The 23,487-nt window shown below is 46.4% G+C and overlaps 1 protein-coding gene across 1 annotated transcript in view; it reads left to right on the top strand.

The window, feature by feature from the left end:
* The first annotated feature begins 10,782 nt into the window (after nucleotides 1-10,782).
* Nsun7 (NOP2/Sun RNA methyltransferase family member 7) overlaps nucleotides 10,783-23,487 on the top strand; it is a 28,892-nt gene continuing 16,187 nt past the window's right edge. Inside the window, exons 1-5 of the mRNA XM_070013175.1 lie at nucleotides 10,783-11,012; nucleotides 11,391-11,792; nucleotides 18,402-18,460; nucleotides 18,842-18,972; nucleotides 23,096-23,248. Coding sequence (XP_069869276.1) covers nucleotides 11,483-11,792; nucleotides 18,402-18,460; nucleotides 18,842-18,972; nucleotides 23,096-23,248 — 653 coding nt within the window. The 5' untranslated portion in view covers nucleotides 10,783-11,012; nucleotides 11,391-11,482. The remainder of the gene's footprint in view (nucleotides 11,013-11,390; nucleotides 11,793-18,401; nucleotides 18,461-18,841; nucleotides 18,973-23,095; nucleotides 23,249-23,487) is intronic.

Genomic DNA, 23,487 nt, shown 5'->3' with positions numbered 1-23,487 from the left:
AGAAAGGCTCTGGTGACAGTTGCTGGCAGGAAGCGGTTTTTAAACGAGTGCTGTATGAGTCAGGCCATTGCAGACTAGGGGGAAAGAGTGGAAAGGAGAAGTTCAAGTTACCAGCAGGGTTAAGGCCTTGGGGAAAATGAGCCACAGAGTCCAATAAAGGTCTGGCCCGTGGGAAGGACAGAACTAGAGCAGAGTGCAAAAATATTAGGCTCAAGTGCCTTTCATTTACTGGATCAGGCCTGTCTGAACGGGTTTGAACCAGATAAAACCGGATCAAATCGGTTTGATCCAGATAAAACCTGATCAAACCGGTTTGAACCGGATTGAACCGGTCTGAACAGGCTTGAACCAGATAAAAACCGGATAAAACCGGTCTGAACCGGTTTGAACCGGATCAAGCTGGTCTGAACCGGATTGAACCGGTTCAATCCGGATAAAACCAGTTTGAACTGGATTGAACCGATTTGAACCGGTTTTATCTGGTTCAAACCGGTTCGACCCGGTTTTATCTGGTTCAGACCGGCCTGATCAGGTTTTATCCGGTTCACACCGGTTTGATCCGGTTCAGACCAGTTTGATCCGGTTTAAACCGGTTCAATCCGGTTCAGACCGGCCCGATCCGGTTTTATCCGGTTCGAACCGGTCTGAACCGGATAAAACCGGATCAAGCCGGTCTGAACCGGATTGAACTGGTTTGAACCTTAAAAAACCGGAGCAGGCCGGTCTGAACCGGATTGAATCGGTCTGAACCGGTTTAACCAGATTAAAAACGGATCAAACCGGTCTGAACCGGATCAAACTATTGAACCGGATAAAACCAGTTTGAACCGGATCAAACCGGTCTGAACCGGATAAAGCCGGTCTGAACCGGATTGAACCAGTTTGAACCGGTCTGAACCAGATAAAACCGGTCTGAATCGGATTGAACCGGTTTGAACTGGATAAAGCCAGTTTGAACTGGATTGAACTGGTTTAAGCTGGATCAAGCCAGTTTAAACCAGCCTGAACCGGATCAAACCGGGTCAAGCCGGTCTGAACCGGACTGAACCGGTTTGAACCAGATAAAACCGGATCAAGCCAGTCTGAAACCGGTTCAAACCGGTCTGAACCGGATCAAACCGGTGTGAACCAGTTTGAATCGGTTTAAACCGGATAAAACCAGTTTGAACCGGATTAAATCGGTTTAAACCGGTTTTATCTGGTTCAGACCGGTTCAAACTGGTTCAGTCCGGTTCAAACAGGTTTGATCCGGTTTTATCTGGTTCAAACGGGTTCAGACCAGCCTGATCCGGTCTTATCCGGTTCAATCGGGATCAGACCGGTTCAAACCGGTTCCGGTTTGATCTAGTTCAATCCGGTCCAGACCGGCTTGATCCGGTTTTATCCGTTTCAAACCGGTTCAGTCCAGTTCAGACCGGCTTGATTGAACCGGATAAATCCGGATCAAGCCGGTTTGAGCTGGATTGAGCCGGATTGAACCGGATCAAGCTAGTCTGAGCAGGATTGAACCGTTTTGAGGAGGACTGAACCAGATTGGACCGGATCAAGCCAGTTTGAGCCAGATTGAACTGGATTGAACCTCAATCCAGTTTGAGCCTGATTGAACCGGTTTGAGCCGGTTTGAGCTAGATTGAACCGGATCAAGCCAGTTTGAGCTGGATAGAACCGGTTTGAGCCGGTTTAAACCAGATTGAACTGGATCAAGCTGGCTTAAGCCTGATTGAACCAGTATGAACCAGATAAAACCGGATCAAGCCGGTTTGAATTGGATAAGACCAGATCAAGCCGGATTGAGCCAGATCAAGATGGATTGAGCCGGATTGAGCTGGTGTGAACCGGTTTAAACCGGATAAAACCAGTTTGAACTGGATTGAACTGGTTTGAACCGGTTTTATCTGGTTCAATCCGGCTCAAACCGGTTTGATCCGGTTTTATCTGGTTCAAACCGGTTTGATCCGGCTTCATCCAGTTCAAACCGGTTTGATCCGGTTTGATCCGGTTCAATCCGGTTCAAACCGGTTCGATCTGGTTCAACCTAACTAATTTGTTACAGACCGGTTTGATCCGGTTCAAACCGTTTCAATCGGGTTCAGACCGGCTTGACCCGGTTTTTTGCGGTTCAGGCTGGTTTAAACCGGCTTCATCCAGTTTAAACTGGTTCAATCCAGTTCAAACTGGCTTTATCCGGTTCAAACCGGTTCAGACTGCCTTGATCCGGTTTTATTCGGTTCAAACCGATTCAGATACGGTTTTATCTGGTTCAAACCGGTTCAGACCGGTTCAAACCGGTTTGATCCGGTCTTATTGGGTTCAGACTGGCTTGATCCGGTTTTGTCCGGTTCAAACCAGTTCAATTGGGTTCAGACCGGCTTGACCCGGTTTTATCCGGTTCAGGCTGGTTTAAACCGGCTTCATCCAGTTCAATCTGGTTCAAACCGGCTCAAACCGGTTCTATCCAGGTCAAACTGGCTTGAACGGGTTCAATCTAGCTCAAACCGGCTCAACCGGTCTGAACCAGATTGAACCGGTCTAAACCGGTTTGAACCAGATAAAACCGGATCAAGCCGGTCTGAACCGTATTGAACCGGTTTGAACCGGATAAAACCGGATCAAGCTTGTCTGAACCGGTTTGAGCCGGTTTGAACTGGATAAAACCGGATCAAGCCAGTCTGAACCGGTTTGAACCGGATAAAACCGGCTTGAACCAGTTTGAACCTGTCTGATCCGGTTTGAGCCGGATCAAACCGGTCTGAACCGGATTAAGTCAGTTTGAACTGGACTGAACCGGTTTAAACTGGATGAAGCCGGTTTAAACCAGCCTGAACCGGATAAAACCGGGTCAAGCCGGTCTGAACCCAATTGAACTGGTTTGAACCGGACATAACCGGATGAAGCCGGTCTGAACCGGTTTGAACCGGATACCAGATAAAACCGGATCAAGCCAGTCTGAACCCAATAAGACCGGATCAAACCGGTTTGAACCGGTCTGAACCGGTTTGAACCAGATAAAACCGTATCTGAATCGGTTTGAACCGAATAAAACCGGATCAAGGCAGTCTGAACCGGTTTGAACCGGATAAAGCCAGTTTGAACTGGATTGAACCAGTTTAAACTGGATGAAGCCGGTTTAAACCAGCCTGAACCGCAAAAAACCGGGTCAAGCCGGTCTGAACCCGATTGAAACGGTTTGAACCGGATCAAACCGGATCAAACCGGTCTGAAACGAATTGAGCCAGGTTGAACCAGATCGAACCGGTTTGAACCGGATTGATCCGGATAAAACCGGATCAAACCGGTTTGAACTGGATGAAGCCGGATCAAGCCGGACTGAACCGGTTTAAACCGGATCAAACCGGATCAAACCAGTCTGAAACGGTTTGAACCGGTTTGACACGGTTTGAACCCGATTGAACCGGATAAAACCACATCAGGCCGATCTGAACCGGTTTGAACCAGATAAAACCGGGTCAAAACGGTTTGAACCGGTCTGAACCGTTTTGGTCTGAAGCGGTTTGAACTGGATAAAACCGGATCAAGCTGGTCTGAACTGAATTGAACCGGATAAAACCGGATCAAGCCAGTCTGAACCAGATCGAACCGGTTTGAACCGGTTTGAACCGGTCTGAACCGGATAAAACCGGATCAAAACGGTTTGAACCGGATAAAACCGGATCAAACCGGTTTGAACTGGATTGAACCAGATAAAACCGGTTCAAACCAGTTCAATCCAGTTCAAACTGGTTTTATCCGGTTTAAACCGGTTCACACCAGCTCAATCCGGCTCAATCCATCTTGACCTGGCTCAATCCGGCTTGATCTGGTTTTATCCGGTTCAAACGGCTTGATCCGGTTTTATCTGGTTCATACTGGTTCAATCCGGTTCAAGCCAGCTTGATCCAGTTCAATCTAGTTTAAACCGGCTCAATCCGGTTCTATCCAGCTCAAACTGGCTTGATCCGGTTCAATCTAGCTCAAACCGGCTCAAACCGGTTCAATCCGGCTCAAACTGGATTGAACCTGTTCAATCCAGTTCAATCTGGCTCAAACTGGCTTGATCCGGTCCAATCTGGTTCAATCCTCCTCAAAACGGTTCAATCCTGGTCAGACCAGCTTGATCCGGTTCATTCCGGCTCAATCCAGCTCAAACCGGCTTGATCCGGATTTATCTGGTTCAATCAAGCCGGTCTGAACTGGACTGAACCGGTTTGAAACGGATAAAACCGGATCAAGCCGATCTGGACCGGATTGAACTAGATCAAACCGGAACCGGTTTGAACCGGTCTGATCCCGATTGAACCGGATAAGACCGGATCAGGCCGGTCGGAACCCGTTTGAACTGGATAAAACCGGATCAAGCCGGTTTGAACCGAATAAAACCGGATCAAGCCGGATTGAGCCAGATCAAGATGGATTGAGTCGGATTGAGCTGTTGTGAACCGGTTTAAACCGGATAAAACCAGTTTGAACTGGTTTGAACCGGTTTTATCTGGTTCAAACCGGTTTGATCCGGTTTTATCCGGTTCAGACCGGTTCAATCCGGTTCAATCCGGTTCGGTCTGGTTCAGACTGGCTTGATCCGGTTTTATCCGGATCAATTCAGTTCAGACCAGCTTGATCCGGTTTTATCCAGTTCAAACCGCTTCAGACCAAAACGGTTCAGACCGGTTCAAACCGTTTTGATCCGGTTTTATCTGGTTCAAACCGGTTCAGATCGGCCTGATGTGGTTTTATCCGGTTCAATCGGGTTCAAACCGTGTCAAACCGGTTCAAACCGTTTCAGACTGGTTTGATCCGGTTTTATCCGGTTTAAACCGGTTCAGTCCGGCTTGATCCAGTTTTATCTGGTTCAAACCGGTTTAGACCGGTTCAAACTGGTTCAAACCGGTTTTATCCGGTTCAGACTGGCTTAATCCGGTTTTATCCGGTTCAAACCGGTTCAGACTGGTTTTATCCGGTTCAAACCGGTTCAGACTGGCTTGATCCGATTTTATCCGGTTCAAACCGGCTCAAACCGGTTCAGACTAGCTTGATCCGGTTTTAACCGGTTCAATCCGGTTCAGACCGGCTTGAACCGGTTTTATCTGGTTCAAACCGGTTTAGACCGGTTCAAACCGGTTCAGACTGGCTTGATCCGGTTTTATCCGGTTCAAACCGGTTCAGACTGGCTTGATCCGGTTTTATCCGGTTCAAACCGGCTCAAACCGGTTCAGACTAGCTTGATCCGGTTTTAACCGGTTCAATCCGGTTCAGACCGGCTTGATCCGGTTTTATCTGGTTCAAACCGGTTCAATCTGGTTCAGACAGGTTTGAGCGGGTTTTATCCGGTTCAAACCGGTTCAGACTAGCGCTTGATCCGGTTTTATCTGGTTCAGTCCAGTTCAGACTGGCTTGATCCGGTTCAACCCGGATCAATCCGGTTCAGACCGGCTTGATCCGGTTTTATCCACTCCGGATCAAACCGGTTTGAGCCGGATTGAACCGGATCAAGCTAATTTGAGCGGGATTGAACTGTTTTGAGGAGGATTGAACCAGATTGGACAGGATCAAGCCAGTTTGAGCCAGATTGAACTGGATTGAACCGGTTCAATCCAGTTTGAGCCGGATTGAATTGCTTGAGCCGGATTGAACTGGATCAAACCGGTTTGAATCGGTTTGAGCTGTATTGTACCAGATCAAGCCAGTTTGAGCCGGATTGAACCGATTTGAGCCGGTTTGAGCTAGATTAAACCCGTTCAAGCCAGTTTGAGCTGGATAGAACCGGTTTGAGCCGGTTTGAACCAGATTGAACTGGATCAAGCCGGCTTGAGCCTGATTGAACCAGTATGAACCGGATAAAACCGGATCAAGCCGGTTTGAACCGGATAAAACCAGATCAAGCCGGTTTGACCTGGATTGAGCCAGATCAAGCCGGATTGAGCCGGAGTGATCCGGATTGAACTGGTTTGAACTGGATAATACTGGATCAAACCGGTTTGAACCAGATTGATCTGGATCAAGCCGGTTTGAGCCAGATTGATCCAGTGTGAGCCGTATTGAACTGGGTTGAACCGGATCAAGCCAGTTTGAGCTGGATGGAACCGGATTTAGCAGGATTGGACCAGTTTGAGTCGGATCACGCTGGTTTGAGCCGGATTGAACCGGATCAATACGGATTGAACCGGATCCAGCCAGATCAAGCCGGTTTGAGCCGGATCCAGCCAGATGGATCATCTTGAAGGAACAGGCTACTGATTTCCACCAAATATCAAGGAGTCAAGAGCCAGAGAGGTTATCACTGCAGTGTGGACACTGTACACCAGCTTCCTCTGGGAAGATATTTTATGACATATCCCCAGAGCACTAAATCCCGCTTATCCTTGCTAGCTTCTTCAACACAGGTGAATCGAACCTTTTCACCAAGGCAGGAAGTATGGCTTTGGAATTGCTGTCACAATCGATGCTGTGTGATCAAACCAGGCCTAAATACAAAGCTAGAGTCATGGACACTGGTGATTCGGGTTAAAAACCTGGGACTTATTCACCAGAATTGGGCTCATGTCTTTTTCTCCAATCATTCTTTTAGAGATGGAGTTTGATCCAACTGTAACCCACCGTATTATGAGACAGTGGATGAGGGCCTTGTGATTCAACAGGATCATAAGATCCACTTGAAAATTGTAGGGACACATGTGAGCAAGAATGATATTATTGCTGTTGGCTCCCCTCATGCATGGTCATGTGGGGCTTCTGAGCTGCGTCTGGAAGTCGCATACCTCATTCCATCCTGATTGAGGAAGTGTGACTTTCATATATGCTCCATTGTTCCAAGGTTCAACATGGATTTTTTCAGGGAAGGAAACAAAATACCTTGACCCCAGAAGACAACTGGCATTTCTTCCAGGTGAAGCTACTTCTCACAGATTTTTGAATGTGAGCCGAATGGAACCGGATTAAACTGGATCAAGCCAGTTTGAACCAGATCAAGCCGGTTTGAGCCGGATCAAACCGGATCAAGCCAGTTTGAACCAGATCAAGCCGGTTTGAGCCGGATCAAGCCGGTTTGAGCCAGATCGAACTGGATCAAACTGGTTTGAGCCGAGTGGAACAGGATTAAACCGGATCAAGCCAGTTTGAACCAGATCAAGCCGGTTTGAGCTGGATCGAACCGGATCAAGCCGGTTTGAGCCGGACAGAACCGGATTGAACTGAATTAAGCCAGATCAAGCCGGTTTGAGCTGAATCCAGCCAGATGGAACCGGATCGAACCGGATCAAGCCAGTTTGAGCCGGATCCGTCCAGATAGAATCGGATCAAGCCGGTTTGAGCCGGATCCAGCCAGATAAACCGGATTGAACCGGACCGAGCTGGATTAAGCCGGTTTGAGCCAGATCCAGCCAGGTGGAACCGGATTGAACCCTATCGGGCCGGATCGAATTGGATTAAACCGGTTTTGAGCCATATTGTACTGGATCAAACTGGATGGAGCCAGATTGAACCATATCTAGCCGGGTTAAACCTGTTTGAGCTGGATCTATCTGGGTTGAACCAGATGGAGCCGGATTAAACCGGATCTAGCAGGATTGAACCAGATGGAACCCAGAGCTGGATGGAACCGGCTCAAGCAGGATTAAACAAGATTAAACCAGTATGAGCTGGACTGAGCCAGATTGAACTGGCTCAAGCCAGATTAAACCGGGTTTGAGCCAGATTAAACCGGATTGAGAGGATGGAAGGAGGGAGGAAGGAAAGAATTATATCAACCACAAGTACATTTCATATACTTTTTACATTTCTAATACCCATAGAAATAGGTAACTTTTTTTGGGGGGGTTTCCGGTCGTGGGGCCTGAACTCTGGGCCTGGGCGCTGTCCCTCAGCTCTTCAGCTCAAGGCTAGCACTCTACCACTTGAGCCACAGCGCCACTTCCAGCTTTTTTTCTTTTTGCTTATGTGGTGCTGAGGAATCGAACCCAGGGCCTCAGGCACGCAAGGCAAGCGCTCTACCACTGAGCCACCTTCCCAGCCCAGAAATAGGTAACTTTCTATACCCAAATCAGAGTGAAGCAAGTGAGCAAAATGTCATTGGACTGTCTCTGTGGCTGACACACGCTAGCACTTGGAGTCAAGGGCAAGGAATGCTCATTTTCAAATACCTCAAATACTCTACCTCCTGGCGAAAGAAAATCACACTTTTGAGTCCCCTTGGCCAAAAGCCCCAGGGGTTGTCTATCTTTTTCATTTTCTACACCATGTCCGACTTAATGTTCTAATCACATTAAACAAATATGACTTAAAGACTTTTTAATTTTTTTTTTATCTTGCCATCCCACGTTCACAACAACTGAATCCACAAACTTATCTCTATGGTTATTTATTTTATTTTATTTATTTATTTATTTATTTTTGGGTCCAGTCGTGGGGCCTGAACTCTGGGCCTGGGCACTGTCCCTCAGCTCTTCAGCTCAAGGCTAGCGCTCTACCACTTGAGCCACAGCGCCACTTCCGGCTTTTTTCTTTTTGCTTATGTGGTGCTGAGGAATCGAACCCAGGGCCTCATGCATGCAAGGCAAGCGCTCTACCACTGAGCCACCTTCCCAACCCTATGGTTATTTTTTTTACAGTGTTCACTGAAATTGAATATTTTCTTCTCCAGTTCCTTCTTCTAAGACACTGAGTCTGCAGGAGTGTGTAAACCAGGAGAGGTGTGGATGAAGGCTTATACACATGATTAAAATAAATAGCAACCATGAATTTGCTAACCCACAAACTGCCTATGCTCTATTTTGGGAATATGGATTCTTTTGTTAAATCTTGTTTTCAATATAGAGAAGTGTCATTTACACAACACAAAGAAGCACTTCATATTTTGAAAGATTATTTTAGAGTTTTAGCTATCAACTGTCGTACATTTTCTACAGATGGTACATGATAAAATGTATTATAACCTTCAAGACACCTTCCATGTTTTAACTTTCTGCGAGAGATATTTTACTAGCATCTGGGAATAAAAAAAGGTATATAATGAAAATGACCATAAAGGGCACTGAGAAGGTGGCTCAGTGGTAGAGTGCTTGCCTTGCATGCATGAGGCCCTGGGTTCCATTCCTCAGCACCACATAAGCAGAGAAAGCCAGAAGTGGCACTATGGCTCAAGTGGTAGAGTGCTAACTTTGAGCTGAAGAGCTGAGGGACAGCTCCCAGGTCCTGAGTTCAAGCCCCATGACTGTACAAAACAAAAAACAAAAACAAAAAAAAGAAAAAAAGGAAGAGAGTCAAGAAAATCCAACAATTTCTTGGGTGCAAGGTACCTGATCATTTTTATACCTTTCCTTCTTACATTCAGGGCTGAACACAAAAGACAGGCACATAGGACTTCTTGCATGCATGCATGTATGTGTTATGTATGAACAGAATGTTTCCAGTAGAGGAAACTTCTGACATTCTGAGGAGAACAGGTGGATTTGTGGGAGAAGAGATCTGTTACAGAGATGGCTCATTTGCCTCCATTATTCACCTCCCTTTCTCTTGTGCTTCTAGTTTCCTTGCTTTTTAGCTTGATGCGTTTGCTAACCTCCTTCGTTGCTGAGAATGTGATGTGACTAAGTTCTAGTAAAAGGGATATGGACACAGTGAAAGGTGTACCCTTCAGGTCACAGCAGGTAGATACATAATGCATCTAAGTTCAGAAAATTCTTATATAAAGGTCATATGCTGCAGACAAGTGAGGAAGGGTTTTAAGATTGAGGGAACTGTGTATAAAGAAATGGAAATTTAGGGACTGGTTGAAGGATGCCACACAATGAAGATGGGAAGGAAAGGCCAGATTTCCCAAAGGTTTGGATTTATCCTGTAGCCAAGAAGATATTGTAGGACGGGTGTGTAAGATGGAAATATCACCACTTTGACGCAAAATACCTGGGGATTGAATCTGGTTCATAGAAGACGCAGCCAGGCCCAAAGGGCTTTTCCGAGTTAACTTGGATAGAGGCAGAATTTTCCAAACCGCACTTTTCTGGCTGACTGCATTAAGATCAACCTGGGTTACTTGCTAAAAAAAATGCACGTTTCTGGGTTACACTCCGGAAGGACCAGGATTTTTCCCCCCTTGATTGTGCTGGTACTGGGGCTCGAACTCAGGGCCTGAGTGGCCGTCCCTTCTCTCTTCTCCCTCAAGTCTGGCCCTTTGCCGCTTGAGCCACAGCTCCACTTGAGGCTTTTTTTTTTTTTAAGGTAGTTTAATTAAGGGGTTTCACGGACTTTCCTGCCTGGGCTGGCTTTGAACTGCAATCCTCAATTCCCAGCCTCCGGAGTAGCTAGGATCCTCCTCCCTCCCCCTCCCTCCCCCTCCCTCCCCCTCCCTCCCTCCCCCTCCCTCCCCCTCCCTCCCTCCCCCTCCCTCCCCTCCCCCTCTCTTTGCCAGGTCTTTGGGTGCTTGGCAGCGGGAGGCTCCTCAAGTTCACCAGGCTGCGTCAAAAATGCGCACTAAGTACGTACAAACCAGTGGCAGGCGCGATCTGTCGGCAGCACCGAGGAGGGCCGGGCCGAAGCAGGTGCCCCGGCGCGCGCCGGCGCCGGCCACGCCCCGCGGGAAGGCCCCGAGCAGGCGCGGCGCCCCGCCCCCGTTGCTATGGAGACGCGGGCCCTGGACGAGTCCATGGTGACTGACGCGGTGGGGGGGGGAGAGGGAGGGCCGAACCGACCCCTCCGCTCCCCGCGCCGGAGGCGGCCGCGGGGCTGCGCGTCCCGCCGTCTCCCGCCACGCCCGCGCAGGTGGCCGCACGAGGCCAGGCGAGGCCCTCGGGGAGCGGACCTCCTTCCCGGAGCCCGAGCGAACTGGACGCCAGGGGCGCCTCCCCCCCCTGCCCGAACCCGGCCGATGGGAGCGGCTGTATTTGAACCAAACGGCCTTCGCGGGCCGCCGCCGCCGCCGTCGCCGCCGCCGCCGCCGCCCGGGCTTCGGAGCCGCCCGTGTCCAGTCCCCGCCTCAGGTTCCCGCAGAGCCGCGGCAGCCGCGGGAAACATCCGCCCCCAGGGTGAGGGCGGGCCCCGCCCCGCTCCCCCCTCCCCGTCCCCCCTCCGCCCCCCTCCGCCCTCCGCCCCCCTCTCCCGGCGGTCCCCCGACCCCCCGAAACCGCCACCTCCGAAGCCGACTGTGTGTCGCCGTCGGCCCCGGGGCTTGAACCGGGGGCGGCTCAAGGCTGGCGCCGTGCCGTTTGAGACGCAGCTCCGCGCCAGCCTTTCGCGGCCTCACGGACGGTCCTGCCGAGGCTGGCCTCGAACCGCCACCCCCGAGCTCGGCCTCCCGAGCAGCTGGGGTTCCAGGCGGCGCCCTGCTGGCACCGCCCGGGGTGGGGTGGGCGCGGGCGCGGCGGGGGGGGGAATGCACCGCCCGACTTTCCCCCCCCCCGCAGAGACGATGCTGCAGACACCAGGAAAACCTCTTCCCGCACCACCGGAGTTGTAGGGAAGCTCGAGTCCCCGCTCCAGGCCGCCGCGGGGCGAGATGCTGAGCTCCACCGACGACCTGGAGTTTGAGACCGCCGAGAACATCGAGGAGATCTCCCAGCTGTCCGCCCTGGAGCTGTCGGACGCGGCCTCCAGCGAAAGAAGTTCAGCCGATACCCCCGAGAAAACTGGTTACCCGGACTCTGTGTACGTGACGGCGGCGAACGTGTTTCGGGGTATTCGAATCGAGAAGTCGCCAGACAAAGCCATAATCAAGTACGGGAGCGAACCCCTGCAGTCCCTGCCCCAGTATGAGGACGAGTCCTTGCAGCGTTTGTCCTACGAGCTGGCGTTCAGTACCCTTAAGTGTGAGTAGCCGTGCCGGCCCGGGGAGGAGGGGGTCCGGGGCGTTGGCCGGCGGCGGCACACAGCACTGGAACCAGCCAGCTTCCTGTTGCTTGTGGGACCGTGCATTCCCTGCCTTGACGGAGGTGTAAGTGCACGGGCGTTAACAGGCTCGGGAAACAGCCTGGACGAGGAAGAGAACAAGAGTTCACTGCAGAATCCGGTTTAAACTCCTCGCCTATGTATTTGCATCGCACCCTTGTGTAATTTCACTTCGTATGTTTGCTTATGAGTTTTTCACACACATAAAACCATTGGGGGAGAGTGGAAAGAGGAATAGAGAGAAAATAAAAAGTGCAATACGTATGTATTTTTAAAAGGAAGTACCAGGACTGGGAGAGGTGGTTCAAGGGAGAGCGATTGCCACGAGTTCAAATCCTAGTGCAATCAAGAACAAAACAAGCAAACATCCCCTCCCCTCTCCCTCCCAGAAAACAAAACAAAACAAAAAACCTCTTTAAAAGTGAATACCAAAATTAACTCAACTCCAATCAAGATGTTCCTATTCTCTAGCTAACAGCTTTAACTTAGGGAGTCAAACTTTGGTAAAAATTTAACTTTCTAATTTGTCTGGAGGATTCCAGACTTGAATTTCCAGAGCCAGTAATGTTAGTTAACAACTTGCGAAAGTAGCGTTGACTCTGGGATAACGGGCTGTTCTTCCTGGGAGGAGAGCAGCTGGCACAGGCCCCTGAGTCAGGAACTGCAGAGGTTTTCCTTGTATCTCAAACATTGTAATCATGTAATCCTGGCTACTCAGGAGGCTGACTGTAAACTTGAATACTGGTTTGTAATATCTGTCCAAAGAAACATTCCAGAAAAGTTTGGAGTGTTGCAGCATAGCTGAAATCATGAACTTGTTGCTTCCCAGAGACACCTTGAAAAGGGCAAAAGCCATTTGCAATTTCCTTACTACAGTACTAGTACGAGTGCTACTTGCATCTTTACACCTAGAAAGCAGAGAAAAATTGTCAGTTGACTTGAAAGGTTCCATTCGTTATTTAGTTGTCTTCAGAGATGGCTGGAAGTAATTCCAGTGTTCATCTCTCTTCTTTTGCTCATGACTTCTTTTTCTTAAGTCTTAACTATTTTTTCCTTTTCTAGTTGAAGCTTTTGGACTCTTCATTCTTCACCCCACTCTATCAGCCACACTATCTCACTTTACACCAGAAGAGTCAAATGAATATGTTGACGCTTTCTCCTTTTAACACTGGAATGCAGCCTGGCAGCTTTGTTGATTAATTGGTATTTAATGTTAGAGTTCTATACAGATAATTTACTTTTCTAATAGGATAGTGACTTTTTTCTTTAGAAATAAATAGTAAAAGACTGAATTATTCTATTTACAATTAATGCATTAAGTAGATTTGGGAAGCCAATCATAAGAATTCTCCTAATTTTCGGAGTCCTTAGTGGTGGTTAATTTTCAACTTCTTTTTTTTCTTGTTGTCAGTTGTGGGGGCTGAACTCTGGGTATGGGCGCTGTCCCTCAGCTTTTCAACTCAAGGCTAGCATCCTACCACTTGAGCCACAGTGCCACTTCCAGCTTTTTTCTGCTTCTGTAGTGCTGAAGAATCTAACCCAGGGCTTCATGCATGCAAGGCAAGCGCTCTACCACTGAGCCACCTTCCCAGCCCAGTTTTCAACTTCTGAGTATAGAGTTTGACTGAATGTGGCTGTATTATAGAGATGTGTATAGTATATTATTTTCTTCCTCTTTGTGTGTGTGTGGGGGGGGGGAGAGAGAGGGAGGCAGGGAGAGAGAGAGGGAGGGGGAGGGGAGAGGGAGAGGATACTGGTGTTGAAACTCAAGGCCTCTCTCTGCTAGGCAGACATTTGAGCCTTGTCTGCAGCCTTTTTGCTTTAGTCGTTTTTCAGGTAAGGGATCATACTTTTGCTTAGTCTAGCCTGGATCTGACGTGACCGGCATGGCCCCTATGCCTGCTTTTCTGTTGAAGTGAGGTCTAGCTCTTCTGAAGTTGGCCTTGAGCTTTGATTCTGCCAATCTCCACCTCCTAAGTAGCTGTATTACGGATGTAAGACAGCCTATTTTTATGAAAGGATCTTAAGACTATTTGATCTTTATGACCAAAAACATCTTATTCAGATAAATTCATAGGCTTTACAAACCTGCTGTAATCCTAGCTACTGAGGAAGCTAAGATCTGAAGATGGAGGTTCAAAGCCAGCCCGGGCAAAGAAAGTCTGTGAGACTCTTATCTCCAATAAAACCACCAGAAAACCGGAAGTGGCACTGTGGCTCAAGCGGTAGAGCACTAGCCTTGAGCTGAAGAGCTGAGGGACAGCGCCCAAGCCCAGAGTTCAAGCCCCATGACTGACAAAAAAAAATCAAATTATATATTATATATAATTATATATATTGATATAATTATATCAGATTATAAAATTAGATGGTGCTGGTTGGTTACTTGTCTGAAAGTATTTTAATAAACAGAGAACTGGTGGCTCACACCTACTAAGGAGGTTGAGATCAAGAGGATCGAGGTTCAAAGCCAGCCCAGGCAAAGAGGCCCAGTGAGGCTCTTCCCCCTCCCCCCAGTCCTGGGACTTGAATTCAGCCTGGGCACTGTCCCTGAGCTTCTTTTGCTTAAGGCTAGCACTCGTCACTTGAGCCACAGCACCACTTCTGGCTTTTTCTTTTTAAGTGGTACTGAGGAATCGAACCCAGGGCTTCAATGCATGCTAGGCAAGGACTCTACCACTGTGCACCATTCCCAGCCCCCAGTGAGACTCTTATCTCCAATTAGCCTCAAGAAACCAAAAGTGGTGCTGTGTCTTATGGTAGAGTGCTAGCCTTGAGCAAAAGGAGCTCACAGACAGTACCCTAGCCCGCAGTTCAAGCCCCAGGGCTGTCCTCCCCCCAAAAGTATTTCAATAATATTTTGTTTTAAATGATCATTACAGTAATTTTTAGATATTCAGAAAGAATAAAGTCAGAATTCTGGAGGTTGGTGGTATAGTCTAGGAGCTGAGCATGTATGTTTAGCATGTGCTAGGCTTTGGGTTTGATTTCTCATCATTGGAAAATAATAGAAATTCTAATACAGTACATTTTCCAACATAACTAAAAACTAAAATTATTGGAGACTTTTGCACATTTCAACTTTATTTGTGTGAATACTGCCACTTGATGTTTTATAAATTCATATATGTCTCATAAATTTTAGGTTCAAGGATCATAGTTTAGAAAACTGGAGATATTTTGCCTTAGGGTCTTTCATAGGAGCAATACAGCTATCAATGTTATTAAAGAATGCATGGAGCCTGGCATCAGTGGCCCATTCCTGTAATCCTAGCTACTCAGGAGGCTGAGATCTGGGGATCGTGTTTAAAGCCAACCTGGGCAGGAAAGTCTGTGAGACTTTCCAGTTAACTACCGAAAAGCTGACAATAATACTGGGATAGAGTGCTAGTAGCCTTGAGCACAAAAATCTCAGAGACAGTATCCAGGCCCTGAGTTCAAGCTCCAGGATTCATATTCTCTTTCCTTCCTCCCTCCTTCCCACCCCCTCCCCCCACAAGTGCTTGGCTAATAGTTCTCTTTGTTAATTAGATCCCATTGCCATATTTTGGGGGGCAAATAGACACAAAAAATTAACATCTTGCAGTCTAACAACTACCAAGTGTATAGCTTTGGCTGTGTTTTGTGCTTTTCAGGTTTTGTTTTTCTTTTGCTGGTACTCGGGTTTAAATTCAGAGCCTCAAACTTACTTACTTTGTTTACTTAGCTAAAGCCTATCACTTGAGCCATGCCTCCTTCCTGGCTTGCTGGTTAGTTTGGAGATGGAGTCTAGTGAAATTTCAGCCAGGGCTGGCCTGAATTGTTTAGCTCTCAGCTTTGTGAGTAGCCATGGTCACAGGTGTGAGTCACTGGCACACCCAGTTAAGATACTACTTTTTAAAAAAATGTCAGTTGTGGGGCTTGAACTCAGGGCCTGGGTGCTGTTCCTGAACTCTTTTGCTCAAGATTAGTTCTATACCACTAGAGCCACAGCTCCACTTGTGGTGGTAACTGGAGATAAGAGTCTCACACACTTTCCTGCCCAGGTTGACTTTGAACCATGGTCCTCAGATCTCAGCCTCCTGAGTAACTAGGATTACAGGTGTGAGCTACTTGCACAGGGTGATACTCTACTCTTGAACTAGAGACTTCCTCACATCTCCAGGGCACAGGTGTCGGAAGCTCTGCAGTGCAGCGTGCCTCCTACACACCCACTAGCAGAGAGAGGGGAGTGGAGAGATGTGCACACTATTTCTTTCCCTTCACCCAGTGAAACTCAGTTATCCTCTCCTAGGGAGAGTGAGGCCAGGAGGGAGGAATGGGGTAAAGTTCATTTTAGTAGTAATTACTGGGAGTGGGGGGGGTGTAACTGGAATTATTGGGCTGTATTTTGGAAAAGGAAAGATTTTCAACCTGCTAATTTAGGTAAGGCATTAGCAGTGTGCTTTACTTGGCTACTTACACAGGCTTGTTACAGGACTAAGATGAAGAAAGGCACCACAGTGTCATGGAGAAGAACATGAATTTGCCATACTCTGTGGGGTTGAGTCGCTTATCTGCCTCTTGCTGTGTACTGTGTAGTCAATTATTCTGTGCTTTGTTTCCTGTAATAGGATCATTGTGGAAGATTAGGTGAATTAATATATGAAAAGCCTTCAGAACAACTTCTAATGCATATAAATTTTAGATGTACAAGGATAAAGCTTTGTACATAATACTAAATGTGATCCAGAGGCGTTAACTGTTTTGATAAGAGCCCTAGCTACTGAATGTAGTCTTGGTAAAATCACACCTATTGTCCTCCATTCAGCTTGTGCTTGGCAGTGTATGCCCTTGCAGGTCTGGCATGTTGACGGCAGCTTATGATGACTTTGTTTTTTGTAACATATTTGGAATTATGAAGCTGATAGCAATTGGTTTGCAGTGCTAAGGGTGTGAAACTCTGAACTTCATTTTCCTTATAAGAGATATGCAACTCTTACCTTGTATGGTACCTCCATAGTTGGGGACTAAAATATAGATATCTATATTTTATCTTTATTTTAGTCCCCAACTATGGAGGTCCCCAACTATGGAGGTACCATACAAGGTAAGATTTCCTATGAATCTTGTAGTTTCTGCTCTAAATTAATTTTTCACTTCCCAAATAAGGAATGAATGTACATTGTATAATAGGTTTTCCATGAATATTGAATGAATTGAAGCTGGCCTTTGATTTAATCGCCCCCTACCCCCACATACATAAATGCTGAGGAGGTGGGTTTTTGTTGTTGTTTTGTTGTTGTTGTTTTCTGCTTCTTTTGGTCATGGGGCTTTAATTTAGGGCCTGGGTACTGTCCCTGAGCTTTTTCTTTTCTTTTTTTTTGGGGGGGGGGGTCCGGACGTGGGGCCTGAACTCTGGGCCTGCGCGCTGTCCTTCAGCTCTTCAGCTCAAAGCTAGCACTCTACCACTTGAGCCACAGAGCCACTTCCAGCTTTTTTCTTACGTGGTGCTGAGGAATCGAACCCAGGGCCTCGAGCATGCAAGGCAAGTGCTCTACCACTGAGCCACCTTCCCAACCTCCCTGAGCTTTTTCACTCAAGGCTAGTATTCTACCATCTTCAGCCACACCGCCACTTCTGATTTTCTGGTGGTTAGTTGGAGATAAGAGTCTCATGGATTTTCCTGCTCAGGTTGGCTTTTGAACTATGATCCTCAGATCTCAGCCTCCTGAATAGCTAGGACTACAGGGGTGTGCCACCAGTACCAGCTCACATTAAAGTCTTTATTGGGCAACCCCTTTGTCACTTGGATTTAAGGTTAACTGCCATATCACTAGTGAGCTCTGTCAAATACTTGTTAAAAACAAGCCATTTGCTGGGCTCTGGTGGCTCACACCTGTACTCCTAGCTACTCCCAAGGCTGAGATCTCAGGATGGCATTACAAAGCTGGCTGGGACAGCAAAGTCCATAAGACTCTAATCTCCAGTTAGCTATAAAATCATCAACAACAACAAAAATGCTGGAAGTAGAGCTTTGGCTCAAGTTGTAGTATTAACCTTGAGCACAGGCCTTGAGTTTAATCCCCAAGACTGGCACAAACAAAACCAAAAACAAGTAGCAGCAGCAGCAGCAGCAACAACAACCGCCAATCCAAACAGAGACTGTTGCTGGGGAAGAGGGAACCCTGCCCCTTCATCTCCATAAGGCAGCAAAGCCCTTAATCCTGATACCAGCAAAGCCCTTAATAGCAAACCAACAAGGACGAAACTGCCAACACTTCTCACACCTAAACAGAGAACAACAATCCTAAGGAATCTGCAAATTAAAATCCAGCAATACTTCAGAAGACTATGAGAAGCCATGCCTAACAATATTAGAACCTCTCTAATACCTTCTAAAGGCCCTAAATTCAAGGTCAGAATTCCTTTCTGATCACTTCGATTGTTCAGATGACAATGCTTCATCATTCCATGTGGAGCCTGGGCCTTCATAAAGATTCTAACGTCACCTAAATCTTCATTTACAAGCTTTGTTATTTCTGATACCAGACATCTCTCATTTCTTGCAGATCAAGATATTTTGGAAAGTATATTAATAGACAGCTATATCTTCCCAAGTACCACAATAGTAAGTATACAAAGTTTAGAATTAACTTGTCGCATGATTATTTTTTCAAAATCTTAAAGAACCTAAAGATTTAAATAAAACCAGTTTGCTTAATAGTGAGGCTTCTTCAAAACATGGACTCTTTTCTACTTTTTATTCTTCTGATACTGACCCTTGTCTTTTCCATTTGATGAACATGTCCCAGATTATCTTTTTTGTAGGTTTTTCTTAATATATATTTATGTAAGCTGGGCTCTTCTGCTCCTATCTGACAACCTTAAACAGACTATGTGAAAATAAAAATGATCATGTTCCCACATTGTTATGAAAAATAACGGGCTGTAAAATATCGCTGTTGAATGTTGTATACTTTTCTTTGTACGTTTCCCTGTTATATGTTAGCCAGATCATTTGAGCAGTCTTATTGTTGTGATGCTATATGATTTCCAAGATAGAAAGTTCCAAAATCGTGTTATTACTGATAATGAAGAGTCCATAGCGGAAGTTCAAGAAGTAGAGAACCTTCTTAACAGGTAATTGTACAAGTGAAATAGACCTTACTGTGTTTGGTAAAGTTGTATACATTATAACTTGCAGCTGTCTACAAATGTTACAAATTTATTGAGGAAAAAACAAACCTGACTTCTGTTTAAAATTAAATTGCTTAAACATTTTTTTTTAATTAAAAAGCTTCAAGAGGAAGATCTACATATAAGCATGTAGGAAATCATTAAAGTACACTTTAATGCTATTTCTAGCATATAAATTAAAACTTCATTTGCAGTTTTTGTTGTTGTTGTTGTTGTTTTTTTCCTGGTTGGTTGTGGGCTTTGAACTCTGGGCCTGGGTGCTGTCCCTCAGCTCTTCAGCTCAAGGCTGAAAGCTCTACCACTTGAGACACAGCGCCACTTCTGGTTTTCTGGTGGTTAACCGGAGGTCAGAGTCTAACAGATGTTCCTACCTGGGCTGGCTTTGAACCGTGATCCTTGGATCTCAGCTTCCTGGGTAACTAGGGTTATAGGCGTGAGCCACTGGTGCCCAGCTATTATTTGGTTTTTAAAAATACCTACCATATTTTCCATGTACCAAATGAGAAAATCCCAACCCTAGGAAGAAAACTCACTATTTTGCCAGATTGGAAAAAAAAATCTATTTTGTTAAGAACTTTATTTTGTCAGTCATGAGGCTTGTACTTAGAACCTGGACACTGACTCTGAGCTTTTGTGCTCATGCTAGCACACTACCACTTGAGCAACAGCTCCATTTCCAGCTTTTTTGGTGGCTAATTGGAGGTAAGAGTCACATGGACTTTTCTGCCCAGGCTGGCCTCAAACTATGATCCATAGTTCTCAGCCTCCTGAGTAGCTAGGATTACAGGCATGAGTCACTAATGCCCAGCTAATTTTTTCTTATTACTATACATTAGTGTACAAGGGGCGGGTTCATGGTGGTATCTCCATCCACATACACATGCATTTCAATGGTCTTAGCCCATCACTCTCCCTTAGGGGTAGTTCAAAACTCCCTTTTGAAGAGTCAGTGAACTTATATATGCAGTGTCTTTAAAGCAATTTTTTTTTGGTTGGTTGTGGGACTTGAACTCTGGGCCTGGGCGCTGTCCCCCAGCTCTTCAGCTCAAGGCTAGCGCTCTACCACTTGAGCCACAGCACCACTTCTGGTTTTCTGGTGGTTAATTGGAGATAAGTCTCACGGACTTTTTTGCCTGGGCTGGCTTTGAACTGTGATTTTAACTCTCAGCCTTCTGAGTAGCTAGGACTACAGGTGTGAGCCACTGGCGCCCAGTTTAGAGCACATTTTAACAGAAACAGTTCTATTCTATTTTCTACTTCAACCATGTACTTTCTCATAGACCCCTCCTTACATGTACCCATTCCCCCAACAAAGCCTGTTTTAGTTTCCTGTGGTGCTTTGTTTTTTCATGTGTACTAAAATTGCACCAGGGGTTTTCACCATGATATTTCAGATGTGTATAGACTGTGTTTTGCTCAGAATAACTCTCTGTTCATACCAAACACCATGAAGCTTACTACAAGGAGAGAAGTTCCTCCTCAAAGCATAGCAGGGAGAACTCGTTAAACTAGTGCATGTAAAATGCTCAGCTTCAAAGCAGACACTTAGTGTTCCAGAAATGATCAGTGTTACTGTGTTCTGTGGTTTGAACGTCACCTCTGATGTAGCAGCACTGGGAGGTGGGCAGGCTGTGCAGCTTTGTCCCCTTGAATAGATGAGCGTGGTTGCTGAAGGGCGTGCAGGAGCGGGTTTGTTCTCTTGCGCTTTTGCCCTTTGCCAGCAGCCACATATGGCTCAGCAGGGAACCCTCACCAGATGCCAGCGCCCTCCTCTCCTGCCTCCTGAACTGTGAGAAACAAACTGCTTTCTTTATGAATTCCTCCAATCTTCAACATTCTCGTAGCAGCACAAACAAGATGAAGACGTGGGTGACTCTAGCTTTTGCTATTATGTTGTTGAAGTTTAATAGAAAGCAAGATAGAGTAACTGAAGTCCTTTAGGAAGATTTTTACCTCGTGAATAGTCTGAAATAATGGTCACAGTAGTATGATGTCTCATTTCATGTGTTTATGGGCAGTAGTTCAAGCCATTAAAATGATTGAAGGCTGAGGCCATAGCACGCATGAGGTACTCTTACTCTGATACATTAACGATGTGACACATGCATAGCTCATGTATGTGATAGCCAGGAGAAATTACGGGATGGGGCAGAAAAAGCCATTACATATATTCACTGTTAGACCAGTGAAGACCCAGCGCCTGCTTGCTATTTTTTTTGTGTGGGGGTGTGGGGGGGGGCTGCCTCCTGGGATAGACATGTGAGTTAGGTACAGAAAGTTTGGTAGAACAATGTGCTGTGGGACAGGCTCTCAGTTTTAAGCTTCCTGAGCGTCTCTCAGTTTTTGTTGGATAATCAAGACTTAGTAGGCTTTCATGGCCATATTAACTGGTCTCTGAGGGGCTAATGAGAGCTGGGGTTGGGTTGAATCAGCCAGAAAAGCCATAGGGCTCTAACCAAGTAAAGACCTGACTGTGGCTTCATCAGCAGGAAGCTAGCTAGCAATTCAAGTGAGACACGTAGGAACAAGGCAAGCAAAGGACATGGCCTAGGCGAGAGACTGAACATACTACAGCTTACAAGCGCATATGACCCCCACAGTGCTCGCTCTCCTCCTGCTCCCACAATGCTGTCCTCCCTCTGGCCAGAATAGATCTGGTTATGCTCCTGTGAGTGCAGCCGGTCCACTACCACCAGCCATGTCATAGCACCACAGTCTTATCACATGGACTACTGTCATACATTCTTTACCATGTGGTTTCTACAAGGAAAGGAGTGCTTTTTTGTTTTGTTTTGTTTTGTTTTGAATTGCCAGTCCTGGTCTTAAACTCAGGGCCTGGGTGCTGTCCTTGAGAGCTTTTATGCTCAAGGCTACGTGCTCTACCACTTGAACCGCAGCTCCACTTCTAGCTTGTTTGGTGGCTTATTGGAGATGAGTCTCATGGACTTTTCTGCCTAGGCTGACACTGAACCATGATCTTCAGATTTAGCTTCCTGAGTAAGCAGGAGCTTCCTGAGTAGGCATGAGCCACTGGCCCCAGGACAGTTAGAGTGCTTTTTAAAAATGTAATATATGGTCATGATAGTCTAATTGGATTAGACTTGTCCTACTACAAGCAACTGAAAAACTGGATCAGATCCATGAGGTAAAGATTTTGAGTATTAGACAGGAAGTAGCACAAAAACTTGATCTCTGAGAACATGACATAAACAAGCTGAGCCCCAGAACAGCCTTGGCTTTCTGCCTAGAGGGTCTTTCCAAACTGCAATGCAGGAAGTAGAAGATGGTAGTTCTGCTGAGATCTGAAAACAACTGTATTTTCTTTTTTTCTTTTTTTTTTTTTGGGTCCAGTCGTGGAACCTGAACTCTGGGCCTGGGCGCTGTCCCTCAGCTCTTCAGCTCAAGGCTAGCGCTCTACCACTTGAGCCACAACACCACTTCTGGCTTTTTTCTTTTTGCTTATGTGGTGCTGAGGAATCGAACCCAGGGTCTCATGCATGCAAAGCAAGCGCTCTACCACTGAGCCACCTTCCCAGCCCCACAACTGTATTTTCAAAGGTTGATGATCTTTCTTTCCTTTATAAGTGGGAAAGTACTTTACTTTGAATGATTTATGAATGTTAAACTACATGAAGATGAATCACATTTACTCACATAGATTCTTTTTGTGGCTCATGCCTTTAATCCAAGCTCCTTGAGAGGCAGAGGTCAGGAGGATCAAGATTCAAGGCCAGCACAGACAGAAAGTCAGTGAGACCCCTATCTTAAACAAGCTGGCCATGATAGTGCAAAGTCTGTAATCCCAGTCATGAGGGAGGTGTAGATAGGAGGATTGTGGTCATCAGCTGGCTGGGGCAAAAAGCATAAGACCTTATCTAAGCAATAACTTTAAAAAGGCAAATCAGAAGTATGGCTCTGGTGGCAGAAGGCTTGCAAGTGTAAGGTCCTGAGTTCAAATACTAGTACCACCAAAAAAAAACCTAAATGTGCTTTGTTAATGTTTCTAATGGAGAATTGAATCTTGTTTCAAATACAATATCATCAAGAATAAATTCTCTATCTCTAGCTTTAAGACGAAATTGGCCGCAGCATTGGCAAGATGTCGAATCAAACATGATGCCCTTTCAATATACCAGATTCTTCCAGAAGAAGTTAGGAAGCAGGAACTAAGGGCTTCTACTCTGCCACTTTATGCTTGGATAAATACCTGTAAAGTCAGGTAAGAGTTTTATCAAATTCTTTGCTCATAGTTTAAGTCTCCCATCTTCTACATATAATTTGATAAGAAATAGTACTTTTGCTGGGTGCTGGTGGCTTATGCCATACTCTTAGCTATTCAGCAGGCTGAAATCTGAGGCTGACGGTTCAAAGCCAGCCTTGAAGAAAAGTCCATGAGTCTTCAATTAACCATCAAAAAAAAAGTTGAAAGTGGGGCTGTGACTCAAGTGATAGAGCACT

This window comes from Dipodomys merriami, unplaced genomic scaffold (assembly GCF_024711535.1).
Source record: "Dipodomys merriami isolate MVZ:Mamm:240054 unplaced genomic scaffold, mDipMer1.0.p SCAF_9, whole genome shotgun sequence".
Classification (NCBI taxonomy): Eukaryota; Metazoa; Chordata; class Mammalia; order Rodentia; family Heteromyidae; genus Dipodomys; species Dipodomys merriami.
The sequence above is the reverse complement of the archived record's forward strand: the minus strand, read 5'-3'. Positions and strand labels throughout refer to the sequence as shown.